The sequence below is a fragment of the Phoxinus phoxinus genome (assembly GCF_949152265.1).
Source record: "Phoxinus phoxinus genome assembly, chromosome: 12".
NCBI lineage: Eukaryota > Metazoa > Chordata > Actinopteri > Cypriniformes > Leuciscidae > Phoxinus > Phoxinus phoxinus.
In genome coordinates, this window is record NC_136887.1 from 20368983 (window position 1) to 20392726 (window position 23744).

At 39.1% G+C, this 23744-nt stretch overlaps 1 protein-coding gene across 11 annotated transcripts in view; it reads right to left on the reverse strand.

Annotated features, from left to right (window-relative positions):
• gria1a (glutamate receptor, ionotropic, AMPA 1a) overlaps nt 1-23744 on the reverse strand; it is a 90170-nt gene that overhangs the window by 20397 nt on the left and 46029 nt on the right. For all 11 annotated transcript variants that reach the window (XR_013799647.1, XR_013799648.1, XM_079629817.1 and 8 more), the window contains 6 exons: nt 22194-22352; nt 21883-22050; nt 20804-20908; nt 20451-20561; nt 16588-16794; nt 15712-16142 (listed from right to left, as the gene is read on the reverse strand). Coding sequence is in view for 9 of the 11 variants with exons in the window: in XM_079629817.1 (XP_079485943.1) it covers nt 15712-16142; nt 16588-16794; nt 20451-20561; nt 20804-20908; nt 21883-22050; nt 22194-22352 (1181 nt within the window). In the remaining 2 variants the exon portion in view is untranslated. The remainder of the gene's footprint in view (nt 1-15711; nt 16143-16587; nt 16795-20450; nt 20562-20803; nt 20909-21882; nt 22051-22193; nt 22353-23744) is intronic.

The following is a 23744-nucleotide window of genomic DNA, read 5'->3' on the forward strand; positions in this document are numbered from 1 at the left end:
TTTGGAGTTTGTGTTCGAATCGCTTAACTGTTAGTTTGTGAGCATGTGAACATATCTCCGATACTAACGTTACTCTCTATAAAAAAAAAAAAAACAATCGGATTGCTTTGATATCGCTGGTTATATCCAACTTTCCGAACTTCCGTTACTATCTCTAACGTGTTAAGTTAGCCCGCTAGCATTTGCACGCGTGGTCTCGCCTATCGACCGTCTTATTTACACTCGAATCACTGGAAGGATACGGGTTCTATCCATGATTTCAGTCCTAAATTAGTAGTGATATTGGTAGCATCACTGCTAATTTATTGTTCATCTGTCATAATGGCGAATATATCGGATGTGTGTCTACCTCTGAGTGCAGGTGAGGACACGTTTGAGCTGCATTCGGTGCGGTTGGAGCTGGAGTCCGTGGAGAAGCAGATCCGTGATCTGCTGGGGAGGCAGGCCGAGCTGCGAGACCGACGATCAGCGCTTGAAGCATCACGCGCCGATGCTCACAAGTCAGTGGTTAGTAACTTTTCGACTCCGGCCTCCTCTACTCCGTGTATTTCTCTGCACAGGACCCGAGCACCCCTGGTTTCGTTTACCCCGACACCGACACAGCACCATGGACCCTGGATGATGCCACAGCGGAAGACACGAGCCAGGACCAGAGCAAGGACCTCTCCGCCCCTCCCGGTCTTCGAGATCTCCACCCGGAACCGCTTCTCCCCTCTTCGCGAGACGGAACGCGACGACGCTGTGATCATCGGCAGTTCCATGGTCCGGCATGTCCGCGCTACCTCAGGTAAAGGTATGGTGCGCACTCACTGCTTTCCTGGTGCTCGTGTTCTCGATGTCGCTGCGCAGGTCCCCGAGATCCTGGACGGTGACGAGCGCGTCGGAGCTGTCGTGCTGCACGTGGGGGTGAACGACATCAGGCTGCGGCAGACGGAGGTTCTGAAGAGGGACTACAGGAGCCTGATCGAGACGGTACGCAGAACATCGCCTGAAGCAAAGATCGTCGTGTCTGGACCGCTTCCCACGTACCGACAAGGACAAGAAAGGTTCAGTAGATTGTTTGCACTAAATGAATGGTTGATGTCATGGTGTAATGAACAGAGACTGCTCTTTGTAAATAATTGGAATCTGTTTTGGGAGCGACCTAGGCTCTACCGTGCTGATGGCCTGCACCCCAGCAGAGTCGGAGCGGCTGTTCTGTCGGACAACATCTCCAAGACGTTACACACCATATGACTAGTAAGTCAAAGTCCAAATCACATTCTTTGCTGTCCCAAATTAATTGATATAAGTACCAGTGTAGAACACTATATAGAAACTGTGTCTATTCCTCGTTTAGTGAGGCCAAACAATAAATCTACTGCAGGATCTAAGAAAAATCTAATTGTGATTAAACCAGAAAATCTCAATATTAGTGAACAAAAACAATTTCTAAAGCTAGGTCTTCTAAACATTAGATCGCTTACACCTAAGGCGGTTATTGTAAATGAAATGGTCACTGATAATAGCTTTGATGTACTCTGCCTTACTGAAACCTGGCTTAAACCAAATGATTATTTCGGTCTTAATGAGTCCACTCCACCAGGATACGGTTATAAGCATGAGCCCCGTCTGATTGGTCGTGGCGGCGGTGTTGCAACAATCTATAGAGATATTCTTAATGTTACTCAGAAAACAGGCCACAGGTTTAATTCGTTTGAAGTACTTGTGCTAAATGTTACGCTCCTAGATGTAAGAAAGAAATCCCTATTATCTCTAGCCTTGGCTACTGTATATAGACCACCAGGGCCTTACGCTGATTTCCTAAAAGAGTTTGCAGATTTTCTCTCAGATCTATTGGTCAATGCCGATAAGGCAATAATTGTTGGAGATTTCAACATACACGTTGATAACACAAATGATGCGTTAGGAGCTGCGTTTACAGATTTATTAAACTCCTTTGGGGTCAAGCAAAACGTTAGTGGTCCCACTCATCGTCTTAATCATACTCTAGATTTAATTATATCATATGGAACCGATCCAACCGATATAGATATTATACCGCAAAGTGATGATGTCACTGATCATTACATGGTAACTTGCATACTACGTACGGCTGAAATGTGTCATGTTGCGCCACGTTATCGACCAGGCAGAACAATCCTTCCAACCACTATAGATAGATTCTTGAATAGCTTACCTGATCTATCTCCGCTCCTCAGTGAACCCAAACAAACAGATGAACTAGAGGAAATGACTAGCAGTATGAGCACCATTTTCTCTAGTACATTAGAAATTGTTGCACCAATTAGATTAAAAAAGGTTAGAGAGAAAACTAAAGCACCATGGTACAACAGTGCTACGCATGTTATCAAGAGAGAAACTCGTAACTTAGAGCGCAAATGGAAACAAACTAATTTAGAGGTCTTTAGAATTGCGTGGAAAGACAGTATGTCACGTTATAAAAAGGCTCTAAAAGCAGCCAGGGCTGAGCATCTACGCAAACTAATAGAAAATAACCAAAACAATCCAAGGTTTTTATTTAACACTGTGGCTAGATTAACAAATAAACAGACATCACCTGAACAAAATATTCCGTTACATTTTAATAGTAATGATTTCATGAATTTCTTCACTGAGAAAATAGAAAGCATCAGAAACACAATTGTAAATGTACAATCTTTGACAGCGTCTTATGATTCAGCCTCAATTATCGCCCCTCAACAACAACTACAGCGCTTTACAACTATAGGACAGGAAGAGCTAAATAAACTTATCACTGCATCTAAACCAACAACATGTTTATTAGATCCAATACCCACTAAACTACTGAAAGAAGTGTTACCTGTAGTGGAAGAGCCTCTTCTCAATATTATTAACTCGTCTCTATCTTTAGGACATGTTCCAAAAACATTCAAGCTGGCAGTTATAAAACCTCTTATTAAGAAACCACAATTAGATCCAAATAACCTAGCAAATTACAGACCCATTTCAAATCTTCCATTTATGTCTAAAATACTAGAAAAAGTTGTGTCCGCTCAATTGTGCTCTTTCTTGCAAGATAACGATATCTATGAAAAGTTTCAGTCAGGATTCAGGCCACATCATAGCACAGAAACTGCGCTGGTTAAAATTACAAATGATTTACTTTTAGCTTCTGACCAAGGCTGTATCTCAATACTAGTTTTACTCGATCTTAGTGCTGCGTTTGACACTATAGATCATAAAATACTCTTAGATCGACTTCAAAATTACACTGGTGTTCAGGGACAGGCATTAAGCTGGTTTAGATCGTACCTATCTGACCGCTACCATTTTGTCCATTTAAATGGGGAAAAATCAAAGATAACGTCAGTAAATTATGGAGTGCCGCAGGGATCTGTATTAGGCCCTCTGCTATTCTCAATTTATATGCTGCCACTTGGTAATATTATAAGAAAACATGGAATAAGTTTCCACTGTTATGCTGATGACACTCAATTATATATTTCATCTAGACCAGATGATAACACTAAATTATCTAAAATGACAGAGTGTGTTAAAGATATAAAATATTGGATGACGTGTAATTTTCTTCTATTAAATTCAGATAAAACGGAGGTATTACTGATTGGTCCAAAAAACTGCCCACAAAACCTCTTACAATACAACCTTAATCTAGATGGATGTCCTGTTACTTTATCCTCTACAGTAAAAGACCTGGGTGTTATACTAGACCGCAACTTGTCTTTTGAAAATCATATTTCAAATGTCACAAGAACAGCCTTTTTCCACCTTAGAAACATTGCTAAGCTACGTAATATGCTATCAGTTTCTGATGCAGAAAAGTTAGTTCATGCATTCATGACCTCGAGACTAGATTACTGTAATGCTTTATTAGCTGGTTGTCCTGCATCCTCCGTAAACAAGCTACAGTTAGTCCAAAATGCAGCCGCTAGAGTTCTTACTAGGTCAAGAAAATATGATCATATAACACCAATTTTATCATCTCTACACTGGTTACCTATTAAGTTCCGTATCAATTACAAAGTATTGTTACTGACCTATAAAGCCCTAAATGGTTTAGCTCCTGTGTATTTAAGAGACCTTCTATCGCCATATATTCCATCGCGCTCTTTAAGATCGCTAAATTCGAGGCTTCTGGTCGTACCTAGGATATCTAAGTCCACTAAAGGAGGGAGGGCGTTTTCACATCTAGCTCCTAAACTCTGGAATAGCCTTCCTGATACTGTCCGAGGCTCAGACTCGCTCTCCCAGTTTAAAACTAGATTAAAGACGCATCTCTTTAGCCAAGCATTCACATGATGCATCTCATACCTTTTATACTACAGTTAAATCAGATCAAATGCATTCATATTAAGAACAGCAGCTACGCTAATTATTTCCCATCTGCCTTTTTTGTTGTTATCTCGGGACGCCTGTCCCGAGATAACTCAAATAGAGTTTGTCAGCTCCAGTTAGTATCCAGCCTCTCATGGAGACTTCAGATGCCCCAACGCCTGTGATGAGACGACTCGACGCCTGTGAAGAGACGACCCAACGCCGGCGATATGTTATGCCCTAAATTTCATGACTAACTAACTGTATTTTTGTATGTATATTTTTGAAATGCATTTTCTGTAAAGCTGCTTTGAAACAATGTGTATTGTGAAAAGCGCTATACAAATAAACTTGAATTGAATTGAATATTAGCTAATTACCTTTAAATACGCTATACATATTTCTGACATATACACAGCATGCCATATTTACAACACCAAGTAGCGATAATCAAATGTGAAGGCTTACTGAGGCCTACATTTATTTGCGGAAATAAAATGGATGACTCAATACTAAGGGATGTCTTTGATTAGTAATGTCAGCATTACAGTCACCATATTGTGATTATAACAGCTTGATTATTGAAACACTGCAGAATGCTATATATATATATAGGCCTATATATGATGAAAAAATATGAAATTAAAAACTTAATCAATAGAAACGTTTAACGAATAGAATAGAAACGAATAGAAACGAATAGCCTGCGGTGTAAAACAACAGCTTTAAGCTCAAGCGGAAGCCTTTTCCAATCGGCTGTATCCGAATTTAACTGAATGAACGAAAACACAATTAATAAGTGCTAATCCGTATAGCTAGTGCCCACTTCAGTGCACTTTAAGCAAATCATTTAAATTACCAAATATTCATGAGCGAAGCTAATAACATGTATGTTTCCCTCCCAGTTTTCAGATAATTCCTACACCCCTGAAAAACATCAGTGGGCTGTGAGAAAAGCCCAAGTCAAACTCTTCAAATATACCACAGGCACAATGTGCGCAGGAGGCTCGGGCACCAGATATTTGAAGCTGGCAGAGGGAAATGCAGCTCAGTGCTCTGATGTTGTTTGACAGCTTTTGCCGGGCGCCGTTTGAGCGGTGTGAAGCTGACACACTGATCTCATTCCTGGTCACATGTCAGAATCTCTCCGCGCTTAAATCCTCTTCCTCACGAGGTCAGTATTTACGCTCTGCATGTATGGAATGAGATGATTATGCAAATGCCGTTTACTGCAAACGACTGCAATTAAATGAGAGGAAACCTGTGAGTGATTTCCCTAATGTCTGCATAATATGCTCATTGCAGAGCACATGTATGTGACTCGGTATGTAGAGATATGAAACTGCTGTGTTTTATTTGTGCACTTTTAATTTCATAAATCTCACAGATCATCATAAAACACGCTTGGCTCAGAGTCTCTTATTTAGATGGATGTGTAAGTGTCTTATGAAATCCATTGCTGAGATAGAACTGCCCTCCTGCGTTATATAAATGACAGCCATAATCTCCTGCATTGCCCTGTTCAAGATAACTTACTACTGAAGGTGGCCCAGATATTTGTGGCTAATGACACATCTAGAACCAGCATTAGATACAATATGCACCTAAAAACACAAATCACCCCCTGATAAATCATGAAAAACAATGAAAGCCATACATTCTTATGCAAATTATGACTTTACAGACACTAATAGGGCACATAAATCCAGTTAAAATACACATGGCTTTCTATAGTGGGGACGTTTCATTGACATGCCAGCTAATTACATTTCCTATATCGAAACCTCCGTCATGCACATAAACATTTCGGCATTTGACTGTTTGACTGAGCTCTCACGGTTTCCCTGTTCTTCCATCATTGTGGGGACATTTGGTCCCTATAATGTAGGCTAAACCTGCCTCTCCCCCACACACACAAGCGGATGGTGGTACTCAGTCAGCAGTGCTCTCACACTGTGAGCTGTGCCACTCCAGAGGAAACACCCATGTCTTTCAGCGTTGCCATGGCAGCACTGTCTTCTCTCCAAACAGGCGGCTGAGAAGGGTTGTGTCACTGAGCAGCTTTCTGTCCACACTGAACTGACTGAAACCCGTCTACAGCCAGCATGCTTCTGTGCAGCACGGAGAAGCCCGCTGTTTGTCCGCTGCACGTTTTCTCTTTTCATCTGTCTGACATTGACTATTCTAAACTCTGTCTGAACTGTCTCTACCCATATGACTCTGAGTCTCTCACAGAAATGCCTTTCTCCTGGGGAGGATGTAAAGCAGATGACAAAACTATATATATAAAATGTCCAATGGCAACACATTGTACGATTTTGGGCTGTCCCAGACGAAAGATAACCAATCGTGGCGATTTCTGTGGTTGTGGTTCCTAAACGGTGGTCCTACGTCGTACAGTGAGAAAGGTTCAAAGAAGGTCGTTGTCACGGTCTTGCGACCAAAGACACCCAGCGAAAATTTTCTGATAGTGTTAGAAATTTAGCATGATCATCTCACAGTGTGTTTGTTGCTACGATCTGCGTGCGATCTACTGACCAGCCAATAAAAATGCAACATGAAATGGCATATTAATCAAAGCGCTAAAACTTTAAAATACTTACCAACAAGCTCCATTTGCAAAACTGGCATGCCAAATTGGCCTCTTATGCCAAGACATGACCACGTCCATATTCTCTTTCACATCCTCCTCTTTTTTCAGCGCACATAAAAAACACAATTTCCAAAGTGATTCATCTTGCTCTATTTGTTTACCACTAGCGCATGCTGATGATGTTTTATTCTTCTATACTAACTTGTGTCGTCCCAGATAGCAAACTGACATCGAATCAATGTGGAAACAACGTTTCTCGTGACATTGAAACAACATCGTTTTGCTTATCGAATTAACGTTGAATCAACGTCAGACACGCCATTCAACCGCATTTCAATGTTGAATCGATGTTTTATTTTCGGTGTAATAACGTTCTGATTGAACGTAACTGTTGATTCAACGTTGAAATTTGATTGATGATTGATACTAACCTTTACAACAAAAAATCAACGTTGAATCGACATCGGTCTGCTATCTGGGGTAGCCTACAATTCAATAGGTGTCATCATCGTACAGTCTAATTACTGTACATGTCATAGAGTGTGATTTGTAATGATCTTATACTGTAGGATTGTTGAAATCAAGTCTGTAGCAGGCATAACACCATTCAACAGAGGACCAATATTTTGGTTAACTCTGAACCAAGTAATTAAGAAAGTAAATAAACAAATAGACAGTGGTGGGCTCATTATAAGTCTAAGGTTTATGGCTTAGTCTGTTTAGTTTAATTGGTTCTGTACTTTTCCTGCTATTTGTATGTTGACCCAGTTTTCTAGTGTGTGCCTGTTAGTTCACCTGTTGTTTATTGAGTTTCCTTGTTTACCCCTGTGTATTTATACCCCGAGTTCTGTCTGTTCATTGTCCCGTGTCGTCTTTAGCTAAGTGGTTGTGTGTTTTCTCCCCGTGAAATTCTCCTGTGTATTCCCATTTTTTTGGATTATTATATTAAAGACGGTTTGTGTTATCTCTGATCATCATGCAAATTCATTATAGCCACAGTTTAGCGTGACAATAAGTAACGTGTATTACATCATCAGATGACCTTTTTGATGTAAGACGTAACGCATTATTAAATGTAGGCCTACTCATTAATATTTGGGTTATTAAGTTTTTTAATTAAAGTTCTCTTTCTTTACCTAGACATGCGCACTCACACGTATTTGTGAGGCATACTAATAATTATAATACATATTCATAATTATACCTTTAAAGAGTAGAATCAAAACACACAGCAAACAACACATTTTATGTGTAATCATAAAGAGAGTTAGTATTACAATGAACTGAATTATTTAAAGGGATACCCAGAATGAAATTTTATCATAATTTACTCTCTCATGTTTCAAATCTATTTTAACGTCCTTCTACTGTAGAGCACAAAGTATATGAAGCAGGAAGACAGTTGTTTCGGTGGAAATAAACAAGCTGATGTGAGGAAGATCATGAGCACGCAAGTAAATATGCAGAATGCTGGACACTGACTCAGGCAGTTACTCTAAATATCTAATAAGCGATGTAACTCCTCAGAGGAAACGTAGAGAAGACTGCAAAACAAAGTCTAAGTGGAGTCCTCCAGGGACGGCTTCACTGAAGATAATTAAAAAGAAAACTGTTGCTGCTCCTGTTCTTATTGAATGTTCGTTCTCTCTTCAGGAGGCCTGTTGCACGCATTAAGAAAAAACAAACCTCATAAAAATTGTATCTTCTCCCAAAAAACATGTTTGACAGTATCATTTCATTTATTCTGTAAGGAACTTTGACTAACGCAATATGATTAACTAAAATCAGCACAAAGAAAGAAAGAAAGAATGAAAGAAAGAAACGCGTGTTGGCAAATAATATTTGCTTAAATGAAACATCAAGGAAACCAAACAAATGCTTAAACTAAAATGACAAGCTGAATTTAAAACATCAATCTGTATTGCCAAACATGGTTAAAGTCAGACTGCAGGCAAAAGTGGCCCAAATCCAATTTCTTTTTGCTCATAATGTGACTCAGATGTTTATTTTCATATCAGTGTGAACAGCACAAGCCACATGCAATCTGATCTTTTCAATTCTGATTTGGACCACTTCCATACAGTATCAGATACAGGTCCAATGCTTAGCAATGTGACCTCAGTCTAAACATTCATATGGGAATTCATCACAATAGAGTTGGTATGCAGGTTTTCGCCGCTGGTTCCTTCAAAAATGTTCTATGGGTTTTTATAATAGTTTTTTCTTTTCGATTTAGCCTAAGTGTAAAATAAAGGCTGTGATAAACATAACTTAATTAGACTATAATATATAAGACTATAATTTTCCATTTGGTTCTACAACATAAAATTACACACACCCATAGGGAAAAATGCTAATTTTGTTATGTTCATTTTTAAAAATGTATGTTTTTATTAAGTAACTACATTAGACAGCTTGGTGTGTGTGTGCAGTGTGTGCAGTGTACACTGCAGAACGAAACGTCAAAGCATCGTCAAGGTATGTTTCTCACAGGCTTTATTTCACACATAAAAAAACCCCATTATAAAACGTCGAAGGAACCAGCGTCGAATGAGTCTTCTGGGTTCTGACGTCATACACACTATTCTGCGCTGAAGTTTTTTTACACACTGTTAGTTCTGTGGTCACTAAATAAATACGGGTGACAGTTGACAGTCGTAGTGGCTATTGTAAATATTTAAAATGAACGATTTTATTTCTTTCTCCTCATCGTGGCCTTTGTCCTCCTTATCGTCAGCGCAGATACGCTAGCTTCTGTGGCACATCACCTTTTAAAAATGCAGCGTTAATAAAACGCGTCTCTAGACCTTGTTTTTGTTGCGTTTTTAAACCGTAAAAACACGTTCTGTGCGAAGTTGCAAACTGGCCCTTAGAAAAATAACAGGTACAATTAACTTCTTACACACAAAAAAAATACTCTACAAAGTTATATCGCTGTATAGGTGTGATGTGGGCTATTAAAATGCAGTTGTGTGTGTGTGTTGGTGTAATTACACTAGATGACTTTTGATATGGAAAAGATCCTTGTCCTGTGAGAGCCATCATCAGTGTAAGAGGGCATCAAGCACTCAACTAGATACAGTAGTTTCTGCTCATAGTACAGATTAACTGAATTAATCACTGTGCGATTCTGGAACAGAGAACGACAACTAGAAATAAAGACTAAAGGAACAGGAGTGAAGAAGGTACAGCAGAGGTCAGAGGAGTAAACCAAGCATGAGACAAGGCATGATGTGCTCTGCGAGTGAGAGCATGTCATTGCTTTCTGGGGACTATGGGAGATTCCTGCCAGAGTCTATAAATTCATGAAGTGGTTGGGAAGATTAAGACATGTACAACATACAACACAATACAGTGTTAAAAAGGACACATTTGATCGATCAAAAATTACAGTAAAGACTTTGTAATCTTGTTACAAAAGAGTTCTGTTTCAAATAACTACTGCTCCTACATTGCAAAAAAATATTTGCCTACTTAGTATTTTTGTCTTGTTTACAGTCCAAATTTCTAAAAATTCTTAAATCAAGAACCATTTACTAGACAAGTAAAATTACACAAGTTATGATGTTACAAGTTATGATGATGAAAACAATTGAGTTTTTGCTTAAAACAAGAAAAATGATCTGCCAATGGGGTAAAAAAAATATCTTGATTGCGAGATTAATAATCTTGAATTAAGATTGTTTTTTACCCAACTGGCAGATAATTTTGTTTAGCAAAAACTCACTTAATTTAGATTTTTTTTCTTCTTCTTCAGAAAACAAGACATAATATCTCATGCCACAAAACAAAAATACCAAGTAAAAAAAGCGCTTTTTTTTGCAGTACAAAATGAGTCACGGTTTCTATAAAAAATATTAAGCAGCACAGCAGTTTTCAACACTGATAATAATAAGGGTTTCTTGAGCAACAAACTGGCATATTAGAAATAGTTCTTAAGGATTATGTGACATTATGATGCTGAAAATTCCATTTGCCATCAAAGGGAAAACATATTTTTAAATTGTAATTTCATGATATGACCGGATTTCTTAATTCTGATGAAATAAACGTAGCCTTGCTGAGCATATTATGCTTCTTTTAAAAACATTAAAAAATCTTACCATTTATAATTTTATATATAATATTGAGAAGAGAAGAGAAGAGAAGAGAAGAGAAGAGAAGAGAAGAGAAGAGAAGAGAAGAGAAGAGAAGAGAAGAGAAGAGAAGAGAAGAGAAGAGAAGGACAGTGTAAGATTGTGGGTCCACCTGTGAGGAGATAAACATTATCTTGAGTGACTTGCATAAATTAGGCCTGATGGGGAGGTTTGAGTGACAGGTCTGACATTTGAACAAGGTTTTTTTTTTTCTCCCAAAGAATAAATAGCACACGATTGGGCAAACTATTGCCTGACTGTTACCATCAAGCTGCCATACCGCTCACCATTCAACCTATCCGCGCTCATTAGACAGGAGGAGTGTGTAAATTCACATGCAGATGATCACAGAGGAAAGAGGCTCCGACTACCCATGATTAAAGAAGCATAATGGAAGTGGTTAATGCTGCCGCCGTACTCGCTCTATCGTCCACTCTCTCCTCTAGTCACTAATTAAATGTCATCACACAAACAGAACCAGTCATGCATGTCTGCTCATATACAGCAATGTCTGAGGTGACGTGTTCTAGACGGTGAAACATGTTCACCCGCAATGCGGACACGCTACCCGCAACCCGTCCTCACTTGTTTATAGAACTTCAGTGACAAGGAGAGAGAAGGTATAATCAGTACAGCATTGTCGATTCTACTCTGCAGAGTCTGAGTCGCAGTGAAAAAATGACGGGGAGAAATGACACAGTCTAATTAAGATCCTCTGAAGCCGCTCTGTGTCCCATCACAGGCGACATCCACAGGAAAGTGACGTGCTGCTCTCCCTCACACCGCTGACATTTCAGCATCACGGCTGAGACAGAATGATCAATTCATGTAGGAGCTCACAGAGACATATACCGCCTGGACGTTCTGATATGCTGGATGACACATTGTAGGATTGTTCAAATCTTATCACTGTGAATCAGTGCAGGTTAAGGTCATTTTCCATACCAACATAGCAAAAAATAAGTACAAATAAACCATATATAACCATATTGCACTGTATTGTGGGATAAGAGTGTAGTTTAATTGGCCATTATGGCGATTAGTATTCCCTTTGGCTGGAATCTTGGAGTTTTTAAAAAAAAATTCCCCATCCAGTATAATAGCGTTACAGACCACAGTTGTGCAGTGTTATACAAAGAAAAGAATCTACGTATAATAATGTATACTATCATCAGCCAGTAAGATTATTTTTTTCTAAAATAAACTTAATACTCTAAGCAAGGATGCATTAAGTTGAACAAAACAATCTATAATCATATTTTTTAAAGATCCTGAAAAATTATTATTTATATATATATATATATTAAGCAGCACTGTTTACAACATTAATAATAATAATAATTTAATAAAATCACCAGTTAAGTTTAATATACAGTGTATTACGTTAGCATATGAGAGTCAAATTGGACGACAGGGACTCATCTCAAGATCACCAATTTAAGTGTTCATCTATTGCCAAAATTATGACAAAAAGATCAGTCAAGCATAGAAAATTATTGGAAATATAAAATCAGGGATGTCAGAATTCGAATCTGTAAGGGATAATCTGGGTTTGTTTCTGTTTTGGGTGGGTTTGTCACATGTTTTAGTTCTGTGTTCTAGTTTTCAGTTAGTTTCTATGGTTTTTCATTGTTTTATTAATTTGCGCACCTGTTATTCATTGTGTAGATTGCTTTGTTCTGTCTATTTAAGCCCTGCGTTTCATTGATCATTTTTGTAAAACTGCTGTTTCATTACCCCTTAACAGATTTTGACTACTGTGTCTCTGTGTGTGTGTGTGTGTGTGTGTGTGTGTGTGTGTGTGTGCGCGCATTTGTGAGTGTGTGTCCCTTGAATCAGAATAAATTCTCAAATTATGTTGTACTTTAAAATCTTGAAATAATGATATCTGCAATACATTCATGTTGGTTCTGTTCTGTTTACCCTAAGGGGGGTTATTGCTGCTCTTATGCTAGTATTTATATAGTATGATCGTATTCGACGATAGTGGTCCTGACAGAAATAATATTACCACCAAAAAACTAACACTCATGGTACCTAAAGTGCATGCTGCCATACGGGCGCTGCTGAACATAAAACCAATATTAAAAGGTGTGAGAGATGTTACCTTTGAAACTGAACTAATTATTTACTCATCACATCTCCTTTTTTAATGACTCCCTGCCAACGTCCCCATTTGTAATTATGCTTATGGTAGTAATTGTCCCCTCCAAAAAAGTAAAGGTAGCCTACAATTATTGCTTTGTTGATGAAATGGCATCCACAGGCAAAACTGCAAAAAACAACAGAAACCGACAGTCTTCATAGAGAAGCGCTTTCTAAGGAAGAATCTGAATCGAAATGGAAGTTCATAAGTGACTGATGTAAAATGTCCAAACTACGCATCGATTCCATGTGCCATACAAACAGCTCCTCACATAAAGCGCACAGTAGACTCAATTGATTCCAATACAGTTTGGCGTTAAAATGTTGCTAAGCTAACATAGTGATATGCACACAAATCTTAGGTAAAATAATTAGTCTTCTACTACACTAAACATTTTCTATTGATAATTTTCAATACTGAATGAAATGTGTTCATTAATAATCACTATTTCTCCCACAGAAACAGCCTGTAATTCATAGAGAATACATGAATGGATTAAAAAATATACATATACCTTGAATGCAATTTAAGTCACTATATGTTGGAACAGAATATAGCCACACATTTTTAACTCCCTCTTCAACTTTTTAAGAGACACAGATCAGACAGATGTATAATTATATTTCAGAACCAGGAATCTAGGATATCCATCTGGAATGTTATAGCTTTAAGCATCAGCGGGACTTCAACGTGTTGCCCACAGGTGCGAATGCTGTCTGGTGCCTGAACTCAGCCGTTGACATTTCTCTCTCTGAGACATACTGCACTATCCCTCCCTGTGCCCTTAAAACCCACAGCCATTGACCTCATGTTGCCAGCTTCACCCCCAATTAATTAGGTTTTTAATTGGTGACCTTTAAGTGTCCAGCAACTGTGTAGCGAGAGACACTTCATCCCGAGTGGAAGGCTCAAATGTAGCCCTCACAGCACTTTAATCTGCCTTTCAAAGAGCTGCTGTCTTCCTCTCATTAGACACTGTGGAATTAGGCTTGCTGTGTCCGGTCCAAGTGGATGTGCAACTCTATTTGATCTTTAGAAATACTGCCATATACCACAAACCAGCTGTGCAAATGAGGAATTGCTAAACAAGCACATATCAGTAATCTGCCAAGAGCCACACAACAGCAGTACCGCTGAGAAATCACTAGTCACCAAACATTTAAAAAATCTTCGGGAAGCGATATGATTGCTGTGCACCGTTGTGTCATTTGAAACTGAAATCGAAACATAAAACGAGACATGATGAAGAAATCATCATAATGAAATGCTTTTACCCATGTAATGGTGTAGCAGAGCAAAATAAACAGCTTATCAACTAATAAAAGGAAATTGCTTTCACTTTCTTCTGACATCAAAGGCTGTGTGCGTGTGTGTGTGTGTGTGTGTGTGTGTGTCCAAACAAACTTTATGGTATTTTGCTGCAATTCATCTGCCACTTGGTACTGGTAGAAGCAAAATTAGACAAATTCCAACCTGGACAAGTTGCATGACATGCCCTCATACTCGTACTCAAACTAAGTGAAGTAAAAAAAAAAAATCAACCCAAATGACACTGAAAAGGAGTTCATTTGCAACAAAGATAGTGCATGAACCAATCAAAGTGCATCTACTATACACCAATTAATACATATCTACAATCAAAAATGCTATGTTATTTGAATCCAAATGCTGTGTTCAGTCTGTTGGGTCATTTAATTAAGTTTTATTGTTTTGACTCGGGTACTGGGTAGTTTTTGTGTAACTCCGCTCCAGTCAATTTTACTGACATGCTCCCTCACACCCACCCAGAGCTGGGTCAGTGCAACACAAAGTTGGGTAGTCTGTGCCAAACCGGTTAAAACTGCATACATTTGTCAACAGTGATTTTGTGTTCTGTTCTGAGAGAAAACTTCCAGAGGGGAATCTTACTAAATGAAATTCAATTGTTTTCAATTGTGTAATCAAATGATTACAGTTGGAACGTCTGCAGTCTCATATTATACCTTTTTTCTTTAATAGATGTACTTTGCAGCAAATATCTGTTTGGAACTCTAGCCTTCTCCATACCCAGCATATCTACACTCCAGGGCTGAGACACAATGTGACATCCTTGTCATATGCAACAAAGTTGCCGAGCACAAGCAGTGAATACAGCTCCATTGACTACAATATGGTACTGTAGATCTCTATTGATCTAGATTGTCATTTAATGAACTGGAACAGACACAAGGCCATATCGTAGTCACTGCAAAGTGATTATAAAATTAATAACCTTCAATATGAGGTTCTTTGACCTTGCACCAAGGGAAAAAAAAAACAACCCAGCAAATGAAAAAAACCTCACCATGTGTTCTGTACAATATTTACCCAATACTGGGTTGCCAAATGACCCAGCATTTCTTTTTTGTGAGTGATGTGATTAATTTTATACAGACATTTTTGTTCACCATTGTATGATAAACAATTTCAGTGTTGAGCTGCCGCTTTATGTCCAATTTAAAATCGTAAAGCAAAACCATTTGAGAAGTGTTGAACTAAAACACAAATTGGCATCTCACCTGGGGGAGATATCACAGCCCTGCTGCATGAAAGCTCCCAATGAGAACCAGAGACTGTTGAAGATGCCAAACTCGTTGCTCTGCTCCTGACTCTGCTGGTTCTGGTTCTGTTGGCCCTGACCCTGTTGGGCGGATGACGAGGGCTGGTTAGGGTTCTGTTCAGCTCCGTCGTCATAGTCCTCTGCGTGCCACTCGTAGGGACTGAAGCGGCTGACTAGGAAAAGCACCACGCTCACGCCGATATAGGCAAACACAATACACATCCAGATCTCATAGGCCAGAGGGTCCAGGAAAGAGAACACACCAGGCTTGGACTTGGTGGGCTTTTTGATCATGATGGAGATGCCGAGGCTCATGAAAGGCTTGGAGAAATCAATGACTTCCTCCCTGACAAGGGTTATGGTCAGAGGAGCCACAGCTACGTCAGCTTTCTGAAGAGGAATATATGATGTTATTGCAATAAATACCAAGTATATATTGTTATATATTTTATAAAATTACACATGAACCAGTAGAAGAAGTTAATCGAGGACAAGGTGAACGCAGAGCAGACCTGCTCTAATATATCCTCCATCAGTAAATGCCTTTCCAGGAGGAATTTTTTCTCTCATTCCGTGTTATTATGCTTGAGTTAACAATATGAAGCCTTTTGGCCAATTACTAAACCTTTTCTCATGAGGTCTGGTTTTCTCAGTACACTAATGATTAGATTTTCAATAGTGGAATGCTGATTAAAATGATTGAGATTTTAAAACAGCATTTTTTTAATCAGTAGCATGACTGGTAAAAATCTATTGTGTACTTTGGCATTCGTCCTTAACACTCTGATATTCGGGTCTGGATTTATGCAGCGAGAAAATAAGATGTAGCACTTACACCATAGACAAGCTCTCCCACCATTCCATTCCACATCATGGTCTCAGCATCTCTGGCTCCATATTTCCCATCAGCCACTATCTTGAGTATGTAGTGGTATCCCACATGTTTGGCTATCTCTGCTGCCAGTTCCACACAGTAACCTTCATATTTATCATTTCCTGTAAACTGCTCATGGTTCTTCTTCAGCATGACATATGGTGATTCCTAGTCAGGACACACAAGTAGACAGACATATACATTGAACAACAAATATTTACATTATTTTTGTTTAACTGACCTGATATGTCTTTAACCATTCAAGACTAAAAGAATATGTGAATAACTATGTATCCTACTTTGTTTTCAATGAAAATCGTTTGGTATACAAATGGATGTTTTAATATTTGACATAATATTTTTTACTTTTGTAATATAACATTAATATCACTACATTTTAATAAATAAAAAAATACATTATGTCTGTTAAAAGTATTTTACAGTATTTAAGACAGACAAGGCAAATAAGAAAAAAAAGAAGAAGTCGTCTACCAACTGAAGGCACACTGCTCCAGATGCGATACAATGAGAACTTTTGATGTAGACAGCTCCATTGATTATAGCAGCAATTTAGTTATAGTCTAACTACGGTGGCCGAGAGAGCTCAATGCGCTGCAACTGAAGAAAACGCATGCAAATAGAAGAACACATTTTCATCAGTTTCACAACACATGTGCTCCAAATACTCACAACACAACCAAATACAGAAACGCGCTGCAAAAGTTCACAACAAAACCAAATACAGAAACGCTTCCAGAGGACCCTAATAAGTGACGAACCCGGCTGGGACGTGCTTATTGACCGTGAGCATCCCTATGCCCTACTCCTTTTGAAGGGCAGATGGCAGAGCCCTTGAAGTGGGGACTTTAGAGAGAGCAGGGCACTGCCATTATGTAGCCGTTTGGAACGCACTTGGTGCAGGGAGCAATGAAAGACAACCTAATTTCCTCATTATTTTCACCTGGGATGTTCCCATGACAACGCAGCACGGTGTCCATCAGCTGAAAAGCTGTTATTACCAAAACTATCGTATTATTGCGGTTAACATAACTGTTGCAAATAAACATACATTTTATACAAAAAAGTTTTTAAAATATGCGTTATATATCTGTGTGTGAGTGTCTCAACTTTTTTTGCCTTGGACCCTGCATTACCTAACATTTCTTATGAAACTTATTTAAACATACCATGACAAAATTTGTACAATGTTACAGATGTATAGATTAATATCTTACCCTCGTGTTCTTTTTCTCTTTCTCTATCTTTAATTTTTTTTTTTTCAGCTAACTGAAAGCTCATGGTAAAATCTTCTGTTCTCATTTGTATTCTGATTACATTGATTGAACTCTCTGTTTTGCACACAAAAAAAGGTAATAAAAAAAAAAAAAGTAGACTGAGCTATAAGCATGTCCGAGCCGGGTTCGTCACTTATAGGGGTCCCCTGGAAATATTTCCGTTGTGGTCTGTGCAGCACGCTTCTGTATTTGGTTGTCTTGTGAACTTTTGCAGTGCGTTTCTGTATTTGGTTGTGTTGTGAGTATTTGGAGCACACATTGCAGTTTTCTTCAAAACTAATGAAAGATGTTTTCTTAATTTGCGGGTGTTTTTTCTATTTGCATGCATTTTCTTTAGTTGCAGTGTGTCACACTGTCTCTGTCACCATATCTAACTCAATAGACAGGCTGTAAGCATTATGGAAACCATATATTAAGACATTAAGAGCTGGGGTAATAAACAGTTGACAAAGCAGATAAGAAATAGTGGTTTATTACTTAGAACATGGTAAACTTGACAGGTTTATTTTCAGATGACTTTTCTTGAGCATCAGGGACAGACCTGGCTATAAATTGTGTAGAAAGTGTAGGGTGATTCTATTTGTGGAAGGTCTGTAATATGAGTTAGCGGTTCAATTGTGATATTTCAGAAAGATTGGACATCCTGAGGAGATTACAACAAACGCCACCTGAGGCCCTGCTGACAGCTCACTCAGTAACAGGACATTTCTAAGGAGCTCACAATGAACAAATAACATGAGAGCGTATAGAGGAGGGAAAGAAAAATAGAGTGAGGTGACAAAGAATAGAAAAGAACCCCTTGCTGATCAGCATAGGTTTGACAATGAAAGCAAACACAGCCAAAGCAAATAGAGATATAGTTTTTTTGCCAAACATATTTTCCAGAAACAAACCTCAAAATGCTAAATGCCTGGTAACTGTGTCATATCTGCAAATGTTTCAGGATAACAAAACATTTGAACCCAGCTGTGCTGCAATGCATCTTAGAAACAGACCTGAACAGTGGCACCATATTACCTGCTAATGTAGACCTCAAAGATGGCCTACAGTACATGCTGTCTTTTAGAGAAACAGATCATTCTTTAGAGCACCCGTGGTGATGCCACTATTTCCAGCCTCTTTGATAAACAGTCTCTGTAGGACAAACAGCATAGCTCAGACTATTTCCTGCAATCCACCCTACACCCTTGTGAGCGCTTAGCCCCTAACCCACACGCTGATCCATTACTGTTCCCACCCCTATCACCTATTCCCCCCACGTCCTTCCATCAGGAGGCCGGTCCACTCACTCTGCCCTTTCTCTGGCTTGGAAAGAGACGGGCAGTCCACATATGAAAGGTTAATAAATGCCCTCTGAAGCCAAACTTGCGACAGAATCGCTAAAACGCAGGCTAAGCCCAAAGATCGCCTCAAAGAAGACGAGGATAAAGAAAAAAAAATTAATCTTTTGTCCAATGCTGGCAATTCAATCCACGGTTCCCCTTTAAGTATAAGATGAAAACACTGTGGCTGGAGGAGCAATAATGTCTCATTTACAGACAGAGCACAAAAGAGCCTTCATGCTTTTATCTTCACAGGACAGCATTACTGTCATCTTACTGAGGGATAAAAACATGGAGGTGATGCATCAGCCATTCTAAGAAATAAAAAAAATGGAGAAGAACAATCATGAAATGGTGGGCTCTGTCCGAATTCCTGTATTTTTATTTGACCCTGGGGCGCTGTAATGTTGGGGAAGATTAGGAAGATTCAAAGGGCCCTGGACCACCCATCGACAGAGAAATTCGATGCACTGATTTCTATACAAGTACATTTTAAAATGCATTTTATTGCTGTGATGGCAAAGCTGAATTTTTAGCAGCCATTACTTCAATCTTTAGTGTCACACGATCCTTCAGAAACAATATGCTGATTCGGTGCTCAGGAAACATATATTTGATTTATGTTTGATAAATATTGTTACTTTTGATCAGTTGAATGCATCCTTGCTGAATTAATCCACTGGCTTCTATGGGCTGAATCCCAGGGGCCTACACTGGGGATGCACGAAAATAAGACTTTTCATAATTATTTTTATATGTGGGAGATTACAGAAGTGACAACTACATTTTATAACCGAACTCACATCTGTACATTTTCAGAAATCACAACCGCATTTTCGGCGAAGCGCTGCTTTGTGAATGGAACAGGACTGTTTTTTAAACAAAAAACAAAACAACTATGTCTACCAAGAGTGATGTTCACTAAAAATTGGATTGGAAGAAGTTGATGCCAGTTGAATTTATACATGAGCTCAAATTGAAATGTTTATATTGACTAATGGGCTTGTGACATTTATAGTGACATCGGGGTAGTCCAGGGGCCTCTGGTTATCGAAGGCGCCCGTGTTGCTGAATAAAAGTATTAATTTGTTTAAAAAAAAACAATCTTACTGACACCAACTATTTGAACAGTACTATAACATTTAATGTGTTTTCAAACAAGCACAAGTTTAAACCAGTAAATCGCACAAATGATTTGAAGACATACCAGAATAGTGGTAACGATATATGTGCGGTTCTGAAGTCCGTAAGTCTCATTACTGCCTGGCATGTAGGCCGCCGTGCTCACGAATTTCTCATCCTCATTCCAGTAACCCACCTGAGAAAAGATCAAATCAGGGACAGGAACTTGAGCATCATCAGAAACCTTTCTGAGATTTCCCACAGGAGACACTACATCAAATACAGTGCTCATTTAGTTAGGCCAGAGTGGATTGCTGAAACAATAACCATGCAGGAGTCTGTGAATGTTTCGTTTAAACTATAAGTGAAGAAATCCATCTGAAAAATCTGTCACATCGAGAGGCTTCCTAATTCTTTTCCTGATATTCAAGAACTTACTTTTTTCGGTCCCGTCGGCCTGAGCTCCATCACACTGACAGTGTAGTTTGTCCTTCGTCCCTTCTCGTTAAACTGAATGTGTCCCGTTAAGCCTTCAATCCGAACCTGAGTAAAAAACACAGAGAAGATGACTTTCTTTCTTTCTTTCTTTCTTTCTTTCTTTCTTTCTTTCTTTCTTTCTTTCTTTCTTTCTTTCTTTCTTTCTTTCTTTCTTTCTTTCTTTCTTTCTTTCTTTCTTTCTTTCTTTCTTTCTTTCTTTCTTTCTTTCTCAAGTTCTCCTCCCCAGAAGGGTGTACATCTCTCACAGCGCCTCTTCTGTGTGTACAGTACAGAATGTCTCCCAGGCCGAATGATGGAGTTAATTGACCGAGTTGAACATCAATCTCCCTGGCCTCCCAGCAGATGGACCAAATTGCCTCAGTCCAGCACACATCAGACTCTCAGCAGACACAGCCGTGGGGAACTGTGTGACAGAGCCTACCTCTGCAAGAAGAATGCTACACACTGAGTTTGCTACATTGCTTAGACCTGCTCACACTTACAATTAAGTTAAGTAAAATGGAAAAACGAATGATACGGCTGGAAGAAAATGCCAATTTGTTTATGGCTTCTCAAAGAGAGGGCATTTCTAAAAAAGATTTCCAATAAGTCTCATTTGGATTGTGCTAACAAATCCTGCTCAACCTCGCCTGCCAAATTCTATGCTCTGCGCTTAAATATTCATACGCTGCCCAAAGCGAAGAGACAAACATCTGCCTAAGGGTAACACAACAAAGCCAGGTGTTCTTTCCCTCTCTTTGTAAATATAACTTGTCATGTGCTGTTAGGACCAGCATAAATGTTTATCGCCAACAGGCTTTATTATCTGCAGTGTCACATTTGATTGCGATGGTCTCTTTGGTGAATCAATGTGAACTTTATGAGACAAAATAAAGATGTAATTTGCTTATTGGGGTTTCATTTTGTGCACTCAGAATAGATTAGAACCAGTGTCAGTCTTGCAGATTGAACGTTTATGTTTTTGAACAATGTGTTCATTCAAAAATGTGTCTGTGTGCAGTCCCAACAGGGCAAGGTACCTGCTGAAGTGCTCTCTGAATATCGATGCCCTGGCCCCAAGGTGCTGGTGGGTTGGCCAGACACTCTCCAGCATTTCCACGCCGAGATATATCTATCCTCTGCCTGCGGAGGTTCTGGAAGGCTGTGGACATGACTTTGACCCCATCATATGTGAGAGCTCCAGTGTACTGCATAAAGAAGTACATTTAGTTTTATTTTAACGTACATACACATTATATATTTAATACATATATAACGCATATATATATATATATATAAACCTAATTACATGTTGTTGTGTTTTTGTAGTTCTTTACATGGTGAAATGTACCTTCAGTCCTCGCTTGGGAAGTTTGGCATCTTTGTTTTCAAAGTCCAACCACTGCTGCACTGTTCTACTAATATTAGGGTTTGCGTAGTTCACCAGCTGGAAGCCTGTTACATTCGCCTCACCCTTCTTAAACTCTGTCAGGTCGATGTCCAGAAATCCCTACAGGAGAACAGAGAACATGTTAGCATGACATACTGTGATTTCAGTTGCAGAAGAGCACACAGAAGATTTCCATAGTCAATAAGAAGATAAGAATCCAATTTCAACCAAATGGTAATCATTAAAGGCACGTAATTGACTCAATTGAAAAGGGAAACCAATCTGAGATAAAATACGGTGACGAATTCCTTGCGATTGTAAAAAAAAAAAAATCCAACGTAAGACCTCGACAAGAAATGCAGGGTTGAATTCACAGCAGAGGGAGTCATTTCTACAATAATGGTCAAGTGTAGCGAGTGAGCATGAGGCCGGGCCTGTGGAGTGCTGTCAAATGTAATTCAGGGTTTAAATTATAATGGAAAGAATGGTTGGGTCAATCACTTAATGAAAAAGGCTAATCCCTCTCATCCACTGAGGCTGGTTATCCAAGAAAGCTCGGTTGTTATCCGATGTGGTGCTGGAAAATGCAGGAGCTGTGAATAGGAATTTGAAGTAAAAAAAAAAACAAAAAAACAGTGGCACATCACGAGAGTTTTCTGGAGGTTTGTCTTTAATCCCAATGGCTCTATTCAGTAATTCTCACAATCCTATCAGCTGAGGCAAGCTGCCCCAGAGCAGCCCACACACTCACCGTACCAGAGATCATACCGAACCGAATCTAACCTGAAGTATTACAAGAAATGTTTCATTTCATGAAGCTGACTACTTACTCCTATAAGCTCAAATATAAATGTGTGTGAACTAAAGATCAGTTTGTGTTCAGCTCGACAACAAAATACGTTGGTGTGTGTGTCTCACACTCAGTTTTGAGTGTAACAGCCCTCGTCAGACTGTAAGTGTGTTAATCTTTGATCTTTTATCCCTTAACACGCTTGGTCCCCCAGGAGCAGTAACATGTCCCTGTGTACCCTGGGAACATCTGCTCCGTAGGACAACGAACAAGACTGACTACGCTTCTAACATGACCTCACGCTTGTGTCTTACCTCAGATACCCTCACACACACATAAACTACTGGTCAGAATAATAAGACTGAATAGTATACTTGGCAGACCGTGCAATGCCTTTTTTTAATGTCAGACTATATGATATGCAGCAAATCTTTAGGACATTTGTTACATTTGACAGTGTCGACTGGGCAATCAAACACATCACATTCTGACATCCTCACTGATAGGCAAAAATCAAATGGCACCGCAGGGAAGTCCCATATGCCAATGTTGGCCCATATTGGTTGCCCACTAATTGAAATATGCAGAAGGAGAGGCTGTCAACCTAAATATTATGGTGCCACACACCCCTAAAAAATGATCCCTTCGCTAGAAAATATATTTAGCAAAAATGTAAAGGCAACTATAAGCTAATGTTAAAAAGACTAGGGTCACTTTTATTC